The sequence below is a fragment of the Mastigoproctus giganteus genome, chromosome 14 (genome assembly GCF_048544385.1).
Source record: "Mastigoproctus giganteus isolate SK-2022 chromosome 14, ASM4854438v1, whole genome shotgun sequence".
NCBI classification, from domain to species: domain Eukaryota; kingdom Metazoa; phylum Arthropoda; class Arachnida; order Uropygi; family Thelyphonidae; genus Mastigoproctus; species Mastigoproctus giganteus.
Window position 1 is genome coordinate 40043318 of NC_143588.1, and position 16982 is coordinate 40060299.

The 16982-nt window shown below is 37.4% G+C and overlaps 1 protein-coding gene across 1 annotated transcript in view; it reads left to right on the top strand.

Annotated features, from left to right (window-relative positions):
• The first annotated feature begins 3355 nt into the window (after window positions 1-3355).
• LOC150075077 (serine/threonine-protein kinase Nek8-like) overlaps window positions 3356-16982 on the top strand; it is a 223962-nt gene continuing 210335 nt past the window's right edge. Inside the window, exons 1-3 of the mRNA XM_090389083.1 lie at window positions 3356-3622; window positions 4743-4897; window positions 10343-10455. Coding sequence (XP_090245209.1) covers window positions 4893-4897; window positions 10343-10455 — 118 coding nt within the window. The 5' untranslated portion in view covers window positions 3356-3622; window positions 4743-4892. The remainder of the gene's footprint in view (window positions 3623-4742; window positions 4898-10342; window positions 10456-16982) is intronic.

Here is a 16982-nt window from a genome sequence, read left to right on the forward strand (position 1 = left end):
CACTGCACTTTCCAGCGATGTCGACTGGCTTCACTTCCTTGGATTTTATGTGTTTTTTTACTAATAGCATAACTCCTCCTCCCTTCCTATCCTGTCTATCCTTTCTGTAGACGTTGTACTTCCCAAATTCCAGTTGTGCATTCCTTATATCTGTGTGACACCACGTCTCTGATATCCCAACAATATCTGCCTTTGATGTTTTGAGAAGTACCTCAAATTCATCAAATTTATTTACTAAACTCCTAGCATTGGTGTACACGCAAGTATACATGCACCTATTTTTATTCTTAGCTACCCTAACACAACCCATGTGTTTACTTGTACCGCAATGACTCCCAGCAGTCTCTGAAATATCGTGCATCTTGTTTTTCAGGCTTCTGTTCATTCGAATAGAAGCAGTGCAAGAATCTCTTTCACCTCTGCCAGTGGCTACTATTAATCTATTATTCTTGGTATCCCCCCAAGATAGCAGTTTTCCGACCCACCTAACACTGCCTCGATAAAATCAGCAAATATTCTTGCACCCTTTCTATTTAAGTGTATCCCATCCCTGTAGAAGCAGTCTCTCCTGTTAACAAGTACAGTCCAGGCTGAAAAAAATTCTACCCCTTGAGCCTTGCACAATCTTTCCAGAGCCGAATTGATCGACAAGGCTCTCAGCATATAGTCCCTCCTCTCGTGTCTGGGCAGAATTGCAGACACTTTCAAATTCAACTCTAATTCACGGCTTTTTTTCAACAGTGACCTGTACTTGTTAAGTAATTCTGCCGGTCTCCTACTCTTGATATCATTAATGCAAACGTGCAACTATATCACCTTTTGTGACCTTAAAAGATGTTATCCGCTCGGCAACATCATCAACCTTTGCCTCTGGCAGACATACCCTAGTCCTGTTCCACATATCAGCCCAATAAACAAAACCAAAAGTTAATTAGTTTAAAAATTGTATTTCAAACAGTAATGATATCTTTGAAAGAATACAGTTATCTATATATATATATTAAAAGTGAGAAAACTGATAGGAAATTTTTATGATTGATTTTAAATTCTATACATAAACTTTACCAGAAACAACCATTGATTTGTTAGAGGTAAAAATCATGTTGTTGGGTAGTGCAATTAAACCTATGCTAAAATACTTCATCAATATCATTTATCAATGATATTGCTGAAGGTATATCATGCTTAGTGTAGAAGTTTGTAGATGATACAATGGTTGGCAGGGTTGTTATTGACAGTAATGGCAGTGTGTTACTGCAACAGGATCTAGATAATTTGGGCAGATGGGCTAAGAAGTGGCAACTGAAGTTTAACCTTGACAAATGCAAAGTACTGCATGTGGGTAGAAGTAACCCTAGAGAAATGTACCAACTGTGTGGTACTACACTTAAGGTTGTAGAAAATGAAAAAGACCTGGGAGTAATTGTGCAGTCAGATATGAAGTTTTCTGATCAATGCAGATAGGCTGCCAGGGCAGGTCATGGGGTTTTGTCAATGATATATAGGAATTTTGCTAGTAGGGAAAAGGAGGTGATTGTCCCTCTGTTATAGTAATAGTAATAGTTATAGTAATAATAATAGTCATATAATGCAAGGAAGCCACAGGCTTTTGCTGCACTGGCTAGAAAAAAAAAAAAAAACACCATCAAAAAAAAAAAAAAAACAGAGTAGATAAAAAAATACAAATTATTTGCTTCACTCCTCACGTAATTAACTATCCAGTTGATCTGTGAATTTATTGAAACTGTCAGCCTCAACTATCTGTGAAGGCAACCTGTTCCAGCAATCAACAACTCACCGACTAAAAGAAAATCTAAACCTCTTCCCCCTAATTTTAATTTATTCTCCTGAGTTTTGGAATTCTTTATAACAGTAAAAATTCTGCCTTCATTCATTTTACTAACACGTCTCAGGGCCATATAGACCTCAATCAGGTCATCTCGGAGGTGCCTGGTGCCAAGCTCTGTAGCTCACAAATACAGTCTTTCCTTATATGGTTGCCCTTTTGCTGATCTCACCATGAAAGTTGCTCATCTTTGGACCATTTCAAGAGGCTCAATGTCTTTTTTATAAGTCACTGGCCACGCCACGCCTTGAGTACTGCGTACAGGTCTGTAGGTCTCATTTTAGGAAGGATGTAGATTTGCTTGAGTGTGTACAGAAAAGGGCAACAAGATTGGTGAGGGGAATGAAGGGATCCTCTTATCAAGAGAGGCTGAAGTTCTGCAAATTGCAGTGGCTGGAGACTAGGCACCTGCGCGGTGATCTGACTGAGGTGTATAAGGCCTTGAATGGGTTGAGCACGCTGAATTCTGATGGGATCCTTCCACTTGTTCAGATTACGAACCCAAGAGGGGATAAATTCAAATTACGAAAAGACAGATGTAGAATAGATGTGCGGAACTTTGCTTTTAGCCAGCGGGTGGTTAATTGCTGGAACAAACTTCCGTCTGTCGTTGTGGAAGTTGGTAGATTAAATAAATTTAAGGAGTAATTGGACAGGCATTTGGAGGGAATGGTGTGATTTTTTTTTTTTTTTTTGGCTGATGCTGCATAAGCTCATACACTTGTTTTCTTGCATTACATGCCAATACAACTACTGCTCCTGGCGCAGATGTAGTGGCGATATCGCCAACACAGAAAAGTAAGATATTACTACTCTGTGATCGCCAAGCCCCAAAGATATGGGGGGTGAGCTGATTTGGTATGGTTGTTGAATATCTCAACGGGACAATCAAAATTCTGGTGTCAGGAAGCAGAATTTATAATTTCGCCTGTCTATAAATGGGCAGCCTTTCTTGTTTTAAGTTCCATATCTTGTTCCGCCCCTGCCAACGTTATTCATCTGCAAAAACTACACTTGTAAAATCTATGTTTTTCACGTGTATTCTTATTTTCGTCTAGGTTCATGTTTTCTATTTGGAGCCTTCTTCTCTCAGTGTGTAAAGATAGAAGTGCGAAATAGCCTGAGTTGGAAGAAACGATCGCCCGCTGACATCAATAGTGTTTGTAGCGTTTTACCGCTGCTAAAAAAAAAAAAAAAAATGTATGAAAATTTTTGGGAGTAGCAAGATCTGCCTATAGTCAGTTCCCCCTGGATTCTCCGTCCCCTATCTCACTAATAGCCTTATCCGCACATTCCGCGAGTGATATACAGCTGTATTGATTAGGAATCTCTGCCGGAGAGATTAGTACAGTACTGCTAGAAATCTGGCATATTATGGATTAAGTTATAATAAATAACTGCTACTTAGCAATAAATTAGATATAATAACTACTAGATAACTTAATAATAACTACTAGAATAATAAATTATTAACAATACTATACAGTTTATCAAAATTAAGATGAAAGAATAAAAATTAAATTTTGACTACGTACAGCAAAATCTGATATGACTTTGATATTGCAGAAGATATGGGGTGCATCTACGCAGTTTGAAGTTCCACGATAATATCAATATATATAAGTAGCACGAGTAGAAAGATATGGAACGATGCGAAATTACGAAGAATGTACTTTGTTTTCAGGAATTATATACTTGAGAAATGATATACTGTATAATTCCACTTAGTCTAAAGTAAAGGATTGGACGAATTTTCACAAGGAATGGGCAAATGAAGTGGGTATTTAAGTTTATTTTTTTCGTGAGGCAGTATTTGCAACGTTTTTGCTAAATACTATGTAATATTAAAGTTAGTAAATTCTCTAAGACCGCACGCACACAGAACATGTTAAATTATGTGTAGAGTTTTCACACTAAAGTTTCATTTTCGCCTATATATATATATACACACACACACACACACATATATATAATATAAAAGTGGGGTGAAAAGCCCATTTTTATACTTATTTGTATCCTTTGCAGCAGCAAAGGATACAAAGTTTATATATGTGAGATAAAATTAATAAATCTGTTGAAAAGTACGGAAGTTAATGCTGATGGGATTACACAAAATGCTGAAACTAATAGGAGGAGGAGGATAGCAGAAATTGGAGATGTTGAAGGTGTGGGAAAGAGAGAAAGAATATGAATATCCTGTATGATATAATGAATTACGCAAAATTATAGGCTGAATTGGATAGCCACTTAGAGAGAAGGGAACTGTAAAGTAAAAAAAAAAAATGATTAAATTAATATATGGAGTAATAGCAAGCATTGAATATAGGTGGAAAATTTTGGTTATAAGTCCAAGAAAGGGGTAGAGCAATTATAAAATTAAAATCTGATGTTAGCTAAAAATAAATATTGATACATAATCAGGTATTTCATCAGGGGACTACATCTGATCATGTATCAAAGACTGCACTTGTCCATACCTGCAGAAGAAAAGCAAATAATAAAACTAAGTGAGATCAAATTGGGGGGGGGGGGTTAAAGCAGTAGAACTTTCACAAAAATATGGATAAGGTACCTCATCCATATTTTTGTACAAGTTCTCTCTATATATATATATGTAGTAAAACTGAATATAAGAAAATGTTTTCTACAGCTGATGGGTTCAGGGACAGTCTTGGGTAGATCCTGGGATCAGGTGTATGGAGTTTAACTGTTATAAAAAAAAACAAAAAACAGTTATATAACAACTGGTCGCTTAATTTGGAGGGCTTGTGTAAATGAGATCTGGTTGAAATTGGGTGACAGGATTTTTTTTAAAGCTGATTCAAAATAAATCTGATTTCCATTGCATTATTTTGCCTTTAAAAATACTACTTACTATTCACAATGTCTTTTTCAGGACTGTTCAGGGCCAGGTACACCTTTATATGTAATGTTCTGACAGTTGCATAATATCTGGTTCCATAATCGATCAGTTGGTCATTCCACAATGGGATTGGTAAATTGACCAACAAATTAGCCCAGGGAGAGGAAAAACAAGTTTATCTGAATGAGGTGCGAGTTGTGTTAATAAAAATGTATGCACAGAGTAATTATTATTTTTAAGCGCATCAGCGACTAAGTCTGTATTTGCGCCATATATATTGTCTGTAAATTGCATGTTTTCTATGGTCGATTTTCCGCACAGAGTAATAGATAATTTGTTACTATTATTACTTTATTATGTTACTAATATATCAAAACTGAAACATCAGTTCAGTATCACATGGAATGGGATGAGTTGCCCATTTCACATTATAAAGAGACCAAGGGGTGGGGAAAGACTAGTTAAGATTAGCCACTCGTGCCGCGATTTTGCATTTAGATAGCTTGCTTCCCCCACAATAAGAAATCAGGGAAATAATTTTTTTTTGTGATAATATTAAATAATTATTAAATAATAATTTAATAAAATTCAATGAAAAGTAAAGGTGCATTTCTGATATCAAGTAATAAGCACAAAAAATCATAGTTTCGCTAATGCTAAAGTTTCCTCACCTCCCACCCACTCCAGAAAATTCACAGAAATTTTTTTTTTAGTAGTCAAAGTACACCGATGTACCCTGCCATTCCAAATTCAAACAATTCTCTTAACCCTAACAATGTATCCATGAGGGGTCACAATTCCCCTCATGGATTATTGGTTCCAACTAAAAAAAACAAAAACTAAACAAAACTCTATAACTAGAATCCCTTGACCATTATTAAATAAAACAATTATCCAATATTATATCTGTTGCTTTTTTTTTTTAAATATACATAAAAGCTATAACTTTTATTTGCTAGTGTTATCCTTCCACATCTGGTCAAAGCAAAGCAGTTTACACGAAAATTTTGGGTAAGGTTTGTGTTTTTCCCCTACCAAAAATCTTAATATATAGCAAAATAGGCAACCAAGAAACCTGAAATTTTAACATATAATTTAGTGATGTGTCACTGGTTTGGCAGAAAAAACCAAAATAAAGCAAAAAAAGTAAAAATTTTTAGAATAATTTATTTAATTAATAACAGCTGTGATCATAATTTTGAAATGAATAATAAATTCAATTATTTTGATATTTCCTTTCATTCTGCCTGTAGTGAATTAGCACCTGTGGCTGGCACCATCCTAGTGGCTGATGATATCCTAGTTACTTCATTAACTCCTAATATTTCTGGATTATAGTATATGCATCAATAATTACTTTTTAATTGGAGAAGTATAGCCATAAAAATTACTTATTTAGTTTCATGTCTTAATAAAAAAGGATATTACTATGCACCAGTTTTTCCAGGAGTTTTTGGTGCTCATAGATTTTTTATTATTATTATTTTTTTTACTTTAGGATCTCGAATTTTGGGATTGAGTTTGAGAAATAATTTTTTTTTTGTGATAAGAAGATATTGTAATGTTGTTTTTTTTTTTTTTTTTTCTTTTAAACAAAAACTTCAAAACATGAAAGATATTAGATCCTATAATACTGTGCGTGAGTTGAAGGCTGAAATATTATTATTATTATTATTAGCCATATAGTGCAAGGAAGCCTGAGGCTTATGGTGCACCAGCTAAAAAAAAAAATTCGAATTACCCTGAGAGAGAGAAGTAGAAGGGAATCACCAAGAAAGAGAAGAATGGTGATATCCAGCTCAGGACCCTGGGTGTGCCAAGCCCATACTCACCAGATGTGAGCCCCTGGGGTTAATAACAAGATATTTATTGACATTTCAGCATCTGGGGCAAGGGATTTGTGAGGGGGGGGGACAAAAGGGTGCTCTTACTAAGAAAGGTTTCAGTTCTGAAAATTACAGCACAGTGTTCTCCCCAGGACCTATTGAATGGGCACACCACCCGGTGAATATAACTGATCGCCCGAGTAAAATTTAAGCGGTTCTTGCAGTACCATATGGCATTGCTCACGGATCTCGATCAATATTAATTCGAACATACTATGTGATCGAGATCAATGACAGAAGCATATGATGTTAAAATAGGCAATTAATTTTTGCTCCGGATCGCTTAAGTCACATTTATAAATAACAGAAAATTTTATAATATTGTGAAGTATTACACTTCCCCACCCAGCTACTTCATAATGCCACTCAGTTGGCAAAATTTCTGGGGAAAAAACTGCAGCATTTAGAGACTAGGCACTTTTGAAGAGATCTGATTGTGGCATTGAAAGCTTTGAATAGATTGAATAAGCCTAATGCTGATGGAATCCTTTTTCTTGCTTAGTTGTTGTTGTTGTTATGTGGTTTTTAGGAGCATTAGCAACTAAGGCCATATTGCTCCGGGATATGCGGTGGTCATTCCCTGACCTTTCTGCATCCTCCGTATTTGGTGGTTACGGGCTCGAACCCCGGTCTAATCAAGAAGCATGTGCTACACACTGCTGCTCCTTCCCACCTGGCTACGGAGGCGCACTTCTTGCTTAGACAATGCATGTAAGGGGACATAATTTCAAATTGAGAAAGGAAAGGTGTGCAGGATGTTTGCCTTCAGCCAGCGGGTAGGACAAACTTCCATATGGTGTTATTGAAGATTATTGGACAAACTTCCATATGGTGTTATTGAAGTAGGTAGTTTGAATAAATTCAAGGAAGAACCAGACAAACTATTCAAGATGATGGACAGGTGATATGGGAAGTGTTTTGTTTATGTATTTATTATTATTTTTTTGGCTGATGCTCAATAAATGTGCTTTTTTTACATTATTTGCTACTACTAATACTTTTTTCCCCCAATTAAATAGTCTTCTTCAATTTTTATTAGAGAAACTGTGACAAAAAGATTCCAAAGCACAATGAATTACTGCAGAATGAACAGAATGATTTTTGAGTAAAAATGGGTAGGGGAAAATGATCCCATGACATATTAAATGGATACAGTGACATTATGAAATATTGCTATTTAGAATGGAAATCAAGAAATAACTCTTTTAAGGTGTTGAATATACCAAAAGTTCAGAAAGTATTTATTTTCAGAAATTGTATTGGAACCAATTGTCATTTGTAAAGAAATAATTTATGCTATTAAGTTAAAACTAGTTTTTATCCATTAGAGAAAATCAGTGAGGTATATAAGTTTTTATTTAGTATTGAAAAAAAATTTGAAAGCTATTGCTTATGAATGATGCTATCTGTTGTTATTATCATGTACAGGGGTGTTAAAATTAAAGTATCCCTATGTAGAGGGCTCTGGAGTGAGTTCTAAGGCTCGTACTGAAGAGAAATTTGGACAACAGGTACAATAAAGAATGTGCTCGGCGTTTATTGGGGAAAAAAAAAAATTGTTACAAAATTTGTCACTATATGGCACTGTACCAATATAAATCACTTGAACAGCGCTACAATTGTTCAATGTGGCCTCCATTTTGGTCAACAACAGTTTCCATTCGAAGAACAGCATTTTCTACAGCAGAACGTAATATGTCAACTGGAATAGCCAGCACATGACGTCTAATGCTGTCCTTCAGATCTGCCAGAGTTTGACATCCACCTGGTTCTTCAAAAAACCCCACAACCAGAAGTCGCTTGGGGTGAGGTCCATGATCGGGGTGGCCAAGGTGTCTAGAAACAACGGCTGATGACCTGTTCGTTTGTAAAGTGTTGCCCTAGCAATCTTTGGACACAACGGTGGATGTGGGGGTGGTGCACCATCTTGCATGAATATGGTATCCTGAAGGCACCCACGTTGTTGCAGCTCTGTCGGTATTGTGAAATTTGCCAACATATCATAATATCGCTGTCCAGTGGCGGAACAGGTGCGGGGTCCAGTCGGTGTTACCTGTTCAATAAAATATGGCCCAATCATGAATGTGGCCGTAAATCCACACAACACTGTCACTTTTGGAGAATGCAATAGTACCTCTTGGATAACTCGAGGGTTTTCTGTTGCCCAAATGCGACAGTTGTGTGTATTCACTTGTCCCTATTCGCTACTGTAAGGATAGTAACCCAACATCTGATGCATTACTAGCCTTACAGTGGAATACGGCATGTCCACTTCACGAGAAACAGCTGGCACACCGGGCGCCTCCGTAGCCAGGTGGGAAGGAGCAGCAGTGCATAGCATACACTTCTTGATTAGACCGGGGTTCGAGCCCGTCACCACCAAATACGGAGGATGCGGAAAGGTCAGGCAATGACCACCGCATATCCCGGAGCAATATGGCCTTAGTTGCTAATGCTCCTAAAAACCAAATAACAAACAAACAAACAGCTGGCACACATGGAGATTGACATGATAAATCCATGACAGCCATAGCCACATCTTCAACATGAGAGGAGTCCACTTGTTTTCGACCTCTACCTGGTTGAACACCAAGATGTCCTCTCGCTTCAAATTTCGCAATCATTTTTCGGACAGCACAGATAATCAAAGGTCCACGCCTTACGTGTTTCTGATGCTGGAATTCTCTGATAGCTGCATTGTTGCTGTTCTGATTGCAGGAATAGTGCCTTTTCCTGCAATGTTGAAATGTAGTGCAGGCAAACATCTACTGTATGATTTTGAAGAGACTGCTTTGCTTTTATACAGTACAGTAGAGCTGAGTAGTGGCACTGTGGCAATAACTTACGATTATGCAAATAACTTACATTATTTGCATAATCGTAACTAAGATAGTTACGTGCCATACAGTGACAAATTTTGTAACTAATTTTTTTTTTCCCATTAAATGGTGAGCACATTCTTTATTGTACCTGATGTCCAAATTTCTTTTTAGTACGAGCCTTAGAACTCGCTCCAGAGTTTAAAAAAAAAAAAAAAAAATTGAAATCAAAAGGACAGATACATTACAAAAATTACTTCAACTTACTGTGTGTTTGGAACAGAATCTGTGAAATAGTTGCCTGTGGTTTTTACACAGATTCCGTTCCAAACACATAGTAAGTTGAAGTAATTTTTGTAATGTATCTGGCCTTTTGATTTCAAAATTTTTTTTTTTTGTCTTTAAAGTTCTATTGGCAATTATTATTATTTTTTTACTCTTTTCTTTTTGGTCTCTGTTGGGTCAGCTGTGATTTATACATTTCACACGTATACATAACAGAAACAGAGACCCTTGATTATTGTGGTGGCTCCTACGGTTTTGGCTGCCGGCCCTATGAAGAAGTAGTTAAAGCGTAGTTAAAGCTCTAGGACCCACTACTTTAGGTAACATTGTTATCTTCATTATTGTTTCTATTTTTATGTTAATCGATTTATTTCAGGTTATCCCTTCACCTTACAGGCCTTCTCAATTTTTCCATGGTAATTACAATTGACAGGTCAACATCCCTTCCATATACACTGAATATAAACATTTGTCTACATTTCATTATGGTTGCCAGATTTCTCTACCGTAACTAGTACTACCTGGATCCATAACACAGTTTAATAATTTTGATTTAATACTTTGTTTGCTTACTTTGTCATTCGGTAACTTAATTATTTTTATCAATATTATATATATATATATATATTTTTTTTTTTTTCAGATGCTTCATTTCAGAAAGGCAATTTAGTACTGATAAGGATAAAATGGCTGGACATTCGTATAGCAATTTTCAAAATTTATCTGGATATGAAAAAATTAGGACTGTTGGCAAAGGTACTTTAGTACATTTCTTGTTTATTAATACTGTTTAATAAAATATTAGTTTGCTAATTTCAAAAAAAAACAAAAAAAACAGAACATAAAACATGGATTGTTTTATAGTTGTGTTCAGAAAAGATTGAAAATGCAGGTGCATAAAAAAAATGAACAATTTTGAATTATTTTTGCTGATTTTTCAAATTTTCACACATGAATATACAGCAATTTCAGATTTTCACACACTTGACTCAGGATTAACTGAGTCATGCTTAATGCATGACTCAGTTGACAGATTACAGTTTATTAATTCTATAGTTTCTATGTTTTCAGCTAGTAGACTCAACTACTGTAATAAATACATTATGGTTTTCTGAACTTGCAGTAGTTTGCTGGCTTCTAAACTAAGTTTACCATATTTATTTCTGTTTCTTTTATTTCAGTCAGATTAGCACATAAAATAATCACCTTGTAGAACTAATGTAGCTGCTTTTTTTCTTTTTGTTATTTTTTCCTGTGAAGTAATAAACACTTATAGTAAAGCTTGCAGTTGCTGTGAATTCATCAGCATTTTGACTTGTGTGATATGATGTGTTTTGCATTTGTTTCTTATTGATCAGGGACATAGAATGTATATCATCAACCACCACAGAAAAGCTTATGTGAATTTTCAAACAAAAAAAAACTATTTGGTAAAAGACCCTCCCCCCCCCCATTTGCATCCTCATTAATTTTTAATTGGAGAAATAGAGCTGTAAAAAAAAAAATTCTTTAAAGACTATTTTGGAGTGAAAATTAGGTTTCATAAAGAGTAATTTTAATTTTCTGTAGAGCTTTCATAATTTCGGTCAGGAAGAGAGCAAAAAAGTCAGTTCTTATGCTGCTTCTATTGGAGCATGCAGAAGCCTGGAAAACAAAGAGTTGCAAACTCTTTGTTTTTGCAACTTTGTTTTGCAACTCAAAACTAAGAGCAACTCTTTGTGTTGCAACTCAAAACAATGAGTTGCTCTTAGTAGCTATATAACACAGACCATATGTGCTTTTCCCCATGAATATAGGGAAAAGCATATGGTCTGTGTTATATAGTTACTAAGAGCAAAAACATGAATACACATACATGCATTGTACCCTAATATTAAGAGTATCTTGTATAAATTTGACGAATTTAAAGTTAAGTCATCAAATGCAGACATTAGCATTAGCATTAGCATTAATAGAGGCATTTGATGCAAGAAAGCAAGCTTATGCAGCATCAGCCAAAAAAAAAAAAAAAACCCACTTCCTCTTCACCCCTCTGTTCGTTCAAAATACCTGCCCAGCTGAGCCTTAAACTTATTTAGGCTATCAACCTCCACCACAAGGGATGGAAGGCTGTTCCACCAACCAACCACCCGCTGGCTAAAGGCAAATTTCCGCACGTCTATCCTACATCTGTCTTTCCTCAATTTGAATTTATGCCCTCTCAGGTGATTTTTCTGAGCTAGAGGAAGAATCCCATCAGCTTAAACCATTCAAGGCTTTATACACCTCTATCAGATCACCTCACTGGTGTCTAGTCTCCAGACACTGTAATTTGCAAAACTTAAGCCTTTATTCGTAAGAGCACCCCTTTGTTCCATTCACTAATCTTGTTGCCCTTCTCTGTACTCGTTCCAGCAGCTCTACATCCTTCTTGAAATGAGGCCTCCAGACCTGTGTACAGTACTCTAGGTGTGGCCTGACCATTGCCTTATACAATGGAATAATCACCTCCTTATCCCTGCTGGAAAAATTCCTGTATATCATTGACAATACTCCATGAGCTACTCTTGCAGCCCGTCTGCACTGCTCAGAGAACTTCATATCTGCCTGCACAACCACCCCCAAGTCCCTTTCATTCTCTACCACTGTCAGTGTAGTACCACAGAGTTGATACGTTGCTCTGGGGTTGCTGTTTCCCATGTGTAGTACTTTACATTTGTCAATGTTAAACTTCATTTGCCACCTCTCAGCCCATCTGCCCAACCTTTCCAGATCCTGTTGCAGCAGCATAGTGTCAGTAGTGTCCTTGACAACCCTGCCAACCTTTGTATCGTCTGCAAACTTGGACATTAAGCTTGATATACCATCATCAATATCATTTATAAATACAGAAAACAATAATGGACCCAACACTGAGCCCTGAGGGACTCCACTAATAACATTAGTCCACGATGAGCAGTGTCCATTGATTACCACTCTCTGTCTTCTCCCCCTCAACCACCCCTTTATCCATAGCAGCAATTTGCCTCAAATGTCACACTGCTCCAATTTGTGTAGCAGTCTTTCATGTGCAACAGTATCAAAAGCCTTTCTAAGATCCAAGTATATAATATCAAAGTTATTCCCTGCATCCAGTTCTTTTGTGACTGCATCATAGTATCCAATCAAGTTGGTCAGGCAAGACTTCCCCTTAACAAAACCATGCTGTGTCTGAGCTATAACTGAAGTCTTGTCTAAATGATCCTGCAGTGCTTCTTTAACCAGTGCCTCCATTAATTTTCCTGGCACAGAAGTTAAGCTCACAGGTCTATAATTACTTGTGTCAGCCTTTGATCCTCCTTTGTAAATTGGGGTCACATTTGCACATTTCCAGTCAATGGGTACCTCCCCTGAGTCCAAGGGCTCTCATAATTATGGCTAAGGGTTTGCTTACTTCCTTTGCTGCCTCCTTTAATATAACTGTATAGATCCCATCCACCCCGGGTGCCTTTCTTGTGTTTATCTTCAACAGTTTCTCCTCCACTTTACTCCCAGTTATTTCAAGATTCTGTAGCTTTCTGCTAGAGTTGAATACACCTCTGGCATACCCCTTGCTTTATAACTCCTCATGTGTGAATGTCGATGCAAAATATTCATTTAGTTTGTTAGCTACCTCAGCAGGATCATCAACAGTTGACCCACCAATATCAAGTGGACCAATCTGATTCATCCCCTTCCTTCTAGAGTTTACATAAGTAAAGAACTCTTTGCTGTTTTTCTTTGCATCCCTTGCCAAGGATTTCTCGTAATCTGCCTTCGCCTGCCTAACCTCCTTTGTAACTTGGTTGCATATCAACTTGTATCTATCACAGGCTTCTGTGTCATGTGTTAATTTGTAAGTATCCCATGCATTTTTCTTCTCTGCCATATGCCTCATTAGTTCATCTGACATCCATTTTGGCCTAAACCTTGAACAATATTTCTTAGTTGGTATGTAAAGCCTAGTAGCTTCCAAGATAAGTTCTTTGAATGCTTCCCATTTTGAATTTGCTGTTGGTAACATCATCAGTTGATCCCACTGTATAGAATTTAAATACTGTCTCAGTCCATCGTAGTCGCCTTTACGGAAGCAATAACCCTTCCCTTTACCCCTAATGGTAGTTACCTCTTTGAGTAAATCCCACTTCAGCACACTGTGATCACTACCACCTAGTTCATTTATCTGCAGATTCTTAATGCATGAAGAATCACTGCTGATAATCAAATCAAGAGTATTACTCCCTCTAGTTGCCTCCCGAACATGCTGATGTAGAAAACAATCCTCCAATAAATCCACAAAAGCCCTGCTAGTGTGTGAGTAACCAGCCCCCAAATTCCAGTCAATATCTGGGAAAATCTCCCATTATAAGACTCTCTGATTTACTGGCCCACTCTATTTCCCTGTACAGTTCCTTATTATACTCATCAGAGTCATTAGGCCTATAGCACACTCCTACTCTCAATTTTGATCTCCCAATGCTTATGTCACACTAAAGTGACTCAACACTGCACTGTTCAGCGATGTCGACTGGCTTCACTTCCTTGGTTTTTATGTGTTTCCTAACTAATAGCATAACCCCTCCCCCCTTCCTATCCTGTCTATCCTTTCTGTAGACGTTGTACTCCCCAAATTGCAGTTCTGCATCCCTTATATCTGTATGACACCACGTCTCTGATATCCCAACAATATCTGCCTTTGATGTTTGGAGCAGTACCTCAAATTCATCAAATTTATTTACTAAACTCCTAGCATTGGTGTACACGCAAGTATACCTGCACCTGTTTCTATTCTTAGCTACCCTAACACAACCCATGTGTTTACTTGTACCGCAATGGCTCCCAGCAGTCTCTGAAATACCATGCATCTTGTTTTTCAGGCTTCTGCTCATTCTAATAGAAGCAGTGCAAGAATCTCTTTCACCTCTGCCAGTGGCTACTGTCAATCTATTGGTCTTTGTCTCCCCCCAAGCTAGCAGTTTTCCGACCCACCTAACACTGCCTCGATAGCATCAGCAAATATTCTTGCCCCCTTTCTATTTAAGTGTATCCCATCCCTGTAGAAGCAATCTCTCCTGTTAACAAGTACAGTCCAGGCTGAAAAAAATTCTACCCCTTGAGTCTTGCACAATCTTTCCAGGGCCAAATTGATCGACAAGGCTCTCATCATATACTCCCTCCTATCGTGTCTGGGCAGAATTGCAGACACTTTCAAATTCAACCCTAATTCTCGGCTTTTGTTCAACAGTGACCTGTACTTGTTAAGTAATGTTAAGACATGGTGCGATTCAATTTAGGGGATGTAGAATTTGAATATAGTGAGTACAACATATAAGAAAGAACATACAGGACAGGAGAGGGGAAGGTGTTAATCTCTTCGTTAAGAAGCACATAGAATCTAATGTTGTGCATTCAGTTGTTGAGTCAGTTTGGTGTGACATAAGCAGTGGGAAAACAAATATAAGTGTAGGAGTATGTTATAGGCCAAATGACTGGATTGACTATAATGAACAGCTATACAGGCAAATAGGTGGGTGAGTAAAATGGAATGTTTTATAATGGGAGATTGTCATATTTTCATTTTCATATGGACTTCCAGTCCACATCTGGAGAGATATGGACTGGAAGTTGTTAGCTGGATGCCCACATATCAGTAAAGCCTTTCTCGGTGTATTGGATGACTGTTTTCAGCATATTAGAGAAGTTAGTCAGAGAATACTCTTGAATTAGGCAACACGTGAATTTTTGACAGAATGGGGAGGAGAGATTTTAAGCCAGAGAAGATTTAAAAGAGGAGATTCCAAGTTACTAAGTCTCTGACAGAGAATATTAGAGCAGACATATGTACAAGTACCACCTTTGAAATGAAAGTAATCTTACAGTAAATAATTAGGAACAGCTGAGACAAGCACTGGTTGAATCAACCGATAATTGGGATTCTGTCAGAAAAAGTAAGTGAGGCTTGACATGATCTGAGCAGACCCCAGAAAAGTGTGGAAATGGATTTCGAGACTGGAACCGAGACTATGTATATTTGTGAAATGAATCAGGAAGTGTTTGGGAGGGTTATATCTTTTTATCTTTATATCTCAGACAGTTTTTAAATTGTATACAGTGAGACCAACTGATGATGTCACCAACAGCAGATTCTAAATGGGAAGCATTCAAGGAATTAATCCTAGAAGCTACTAGGCTTTTCATACCAACTAAGTCATCACTCCACGAAATTTTAGTATAAAATGTGTTTTTACTACAGTTTAAGTTTAAGTATCAAAAAGTGTCCTCACAAGAAGATTAACTAGATTGTGATCCCTTGGTGTGAAATTTCTGATTTTCATTGGGTAATTAGCCAGCTTGAAGCATTATTTATCTGTATCCTCTATCAACAGAGGATACAGATAAATAATGCTTCAAGCTGGCTAATTACCCAATGAAAATCAGAAATTTCACACCAAGGGATCACAATCTAGTTAATCTTCTTGTGAGGACACTTTTTGATACTTAAACTGTGGTAAAAACACATTTTATACTAAAATTTCGCCATGTTTTCACCTGGCATTTGACTGGGGAGGTGTCCCAAACTGTAAAATCCAAGCTGAAAGAGTGCTCCAACAATCTGTGCTTTTAACTGCCGAACTTCCCGAAGAAATATGTATATAGTGATTCCCCCCATCATAAACTTTCTGTGGACAGACTGTATCTACGTAACTGTGTGTTTTCCTTGAAAACTGACCTCACCATCATTTTCTACATCCTGGAAAACCACAGAAGAAAGTAGCTGCATCTCTCTCTCTCTCTCTCTCTCTCTCTCTCTGTCATTGGTTCTTTAGGTTGGGTATTCCCCCATCTCTACGTGACCAGGGGAGAGCCCAAAACTTTGCCTGCAAACTGTACGGCACCAAATATACCCACAGACTTGTGGTTTATGCAAACAACAACTCTTGGAACCTTCCATCAAACTGATACGCTCCATGGAATCTGCTAATCTGGATAACCTCACAAATCCGAATTTCTTGTAAAATGGAAAAAGTAGATCTAGAAATGATCCCAGATGGCCAACTAAGTCAACCTGAGGATACCCTTGCAGGTAAAAACTCAACTGAACAGTTGGAGGACCCTGAAGAACAAAAACAGGAGACCACAGGGAAGAAAAAGAATAAAAAGACGACAGTTCCAAAATCCGACTGGGAAATGCATAGCAACAGCAAAGCAAAGGATCCGCAGGAGCAGAGTAAAGGAGTCGAAGATCCGAAGCAAGGGGATAAAACCTCTCCGCTTGACCCCACCCT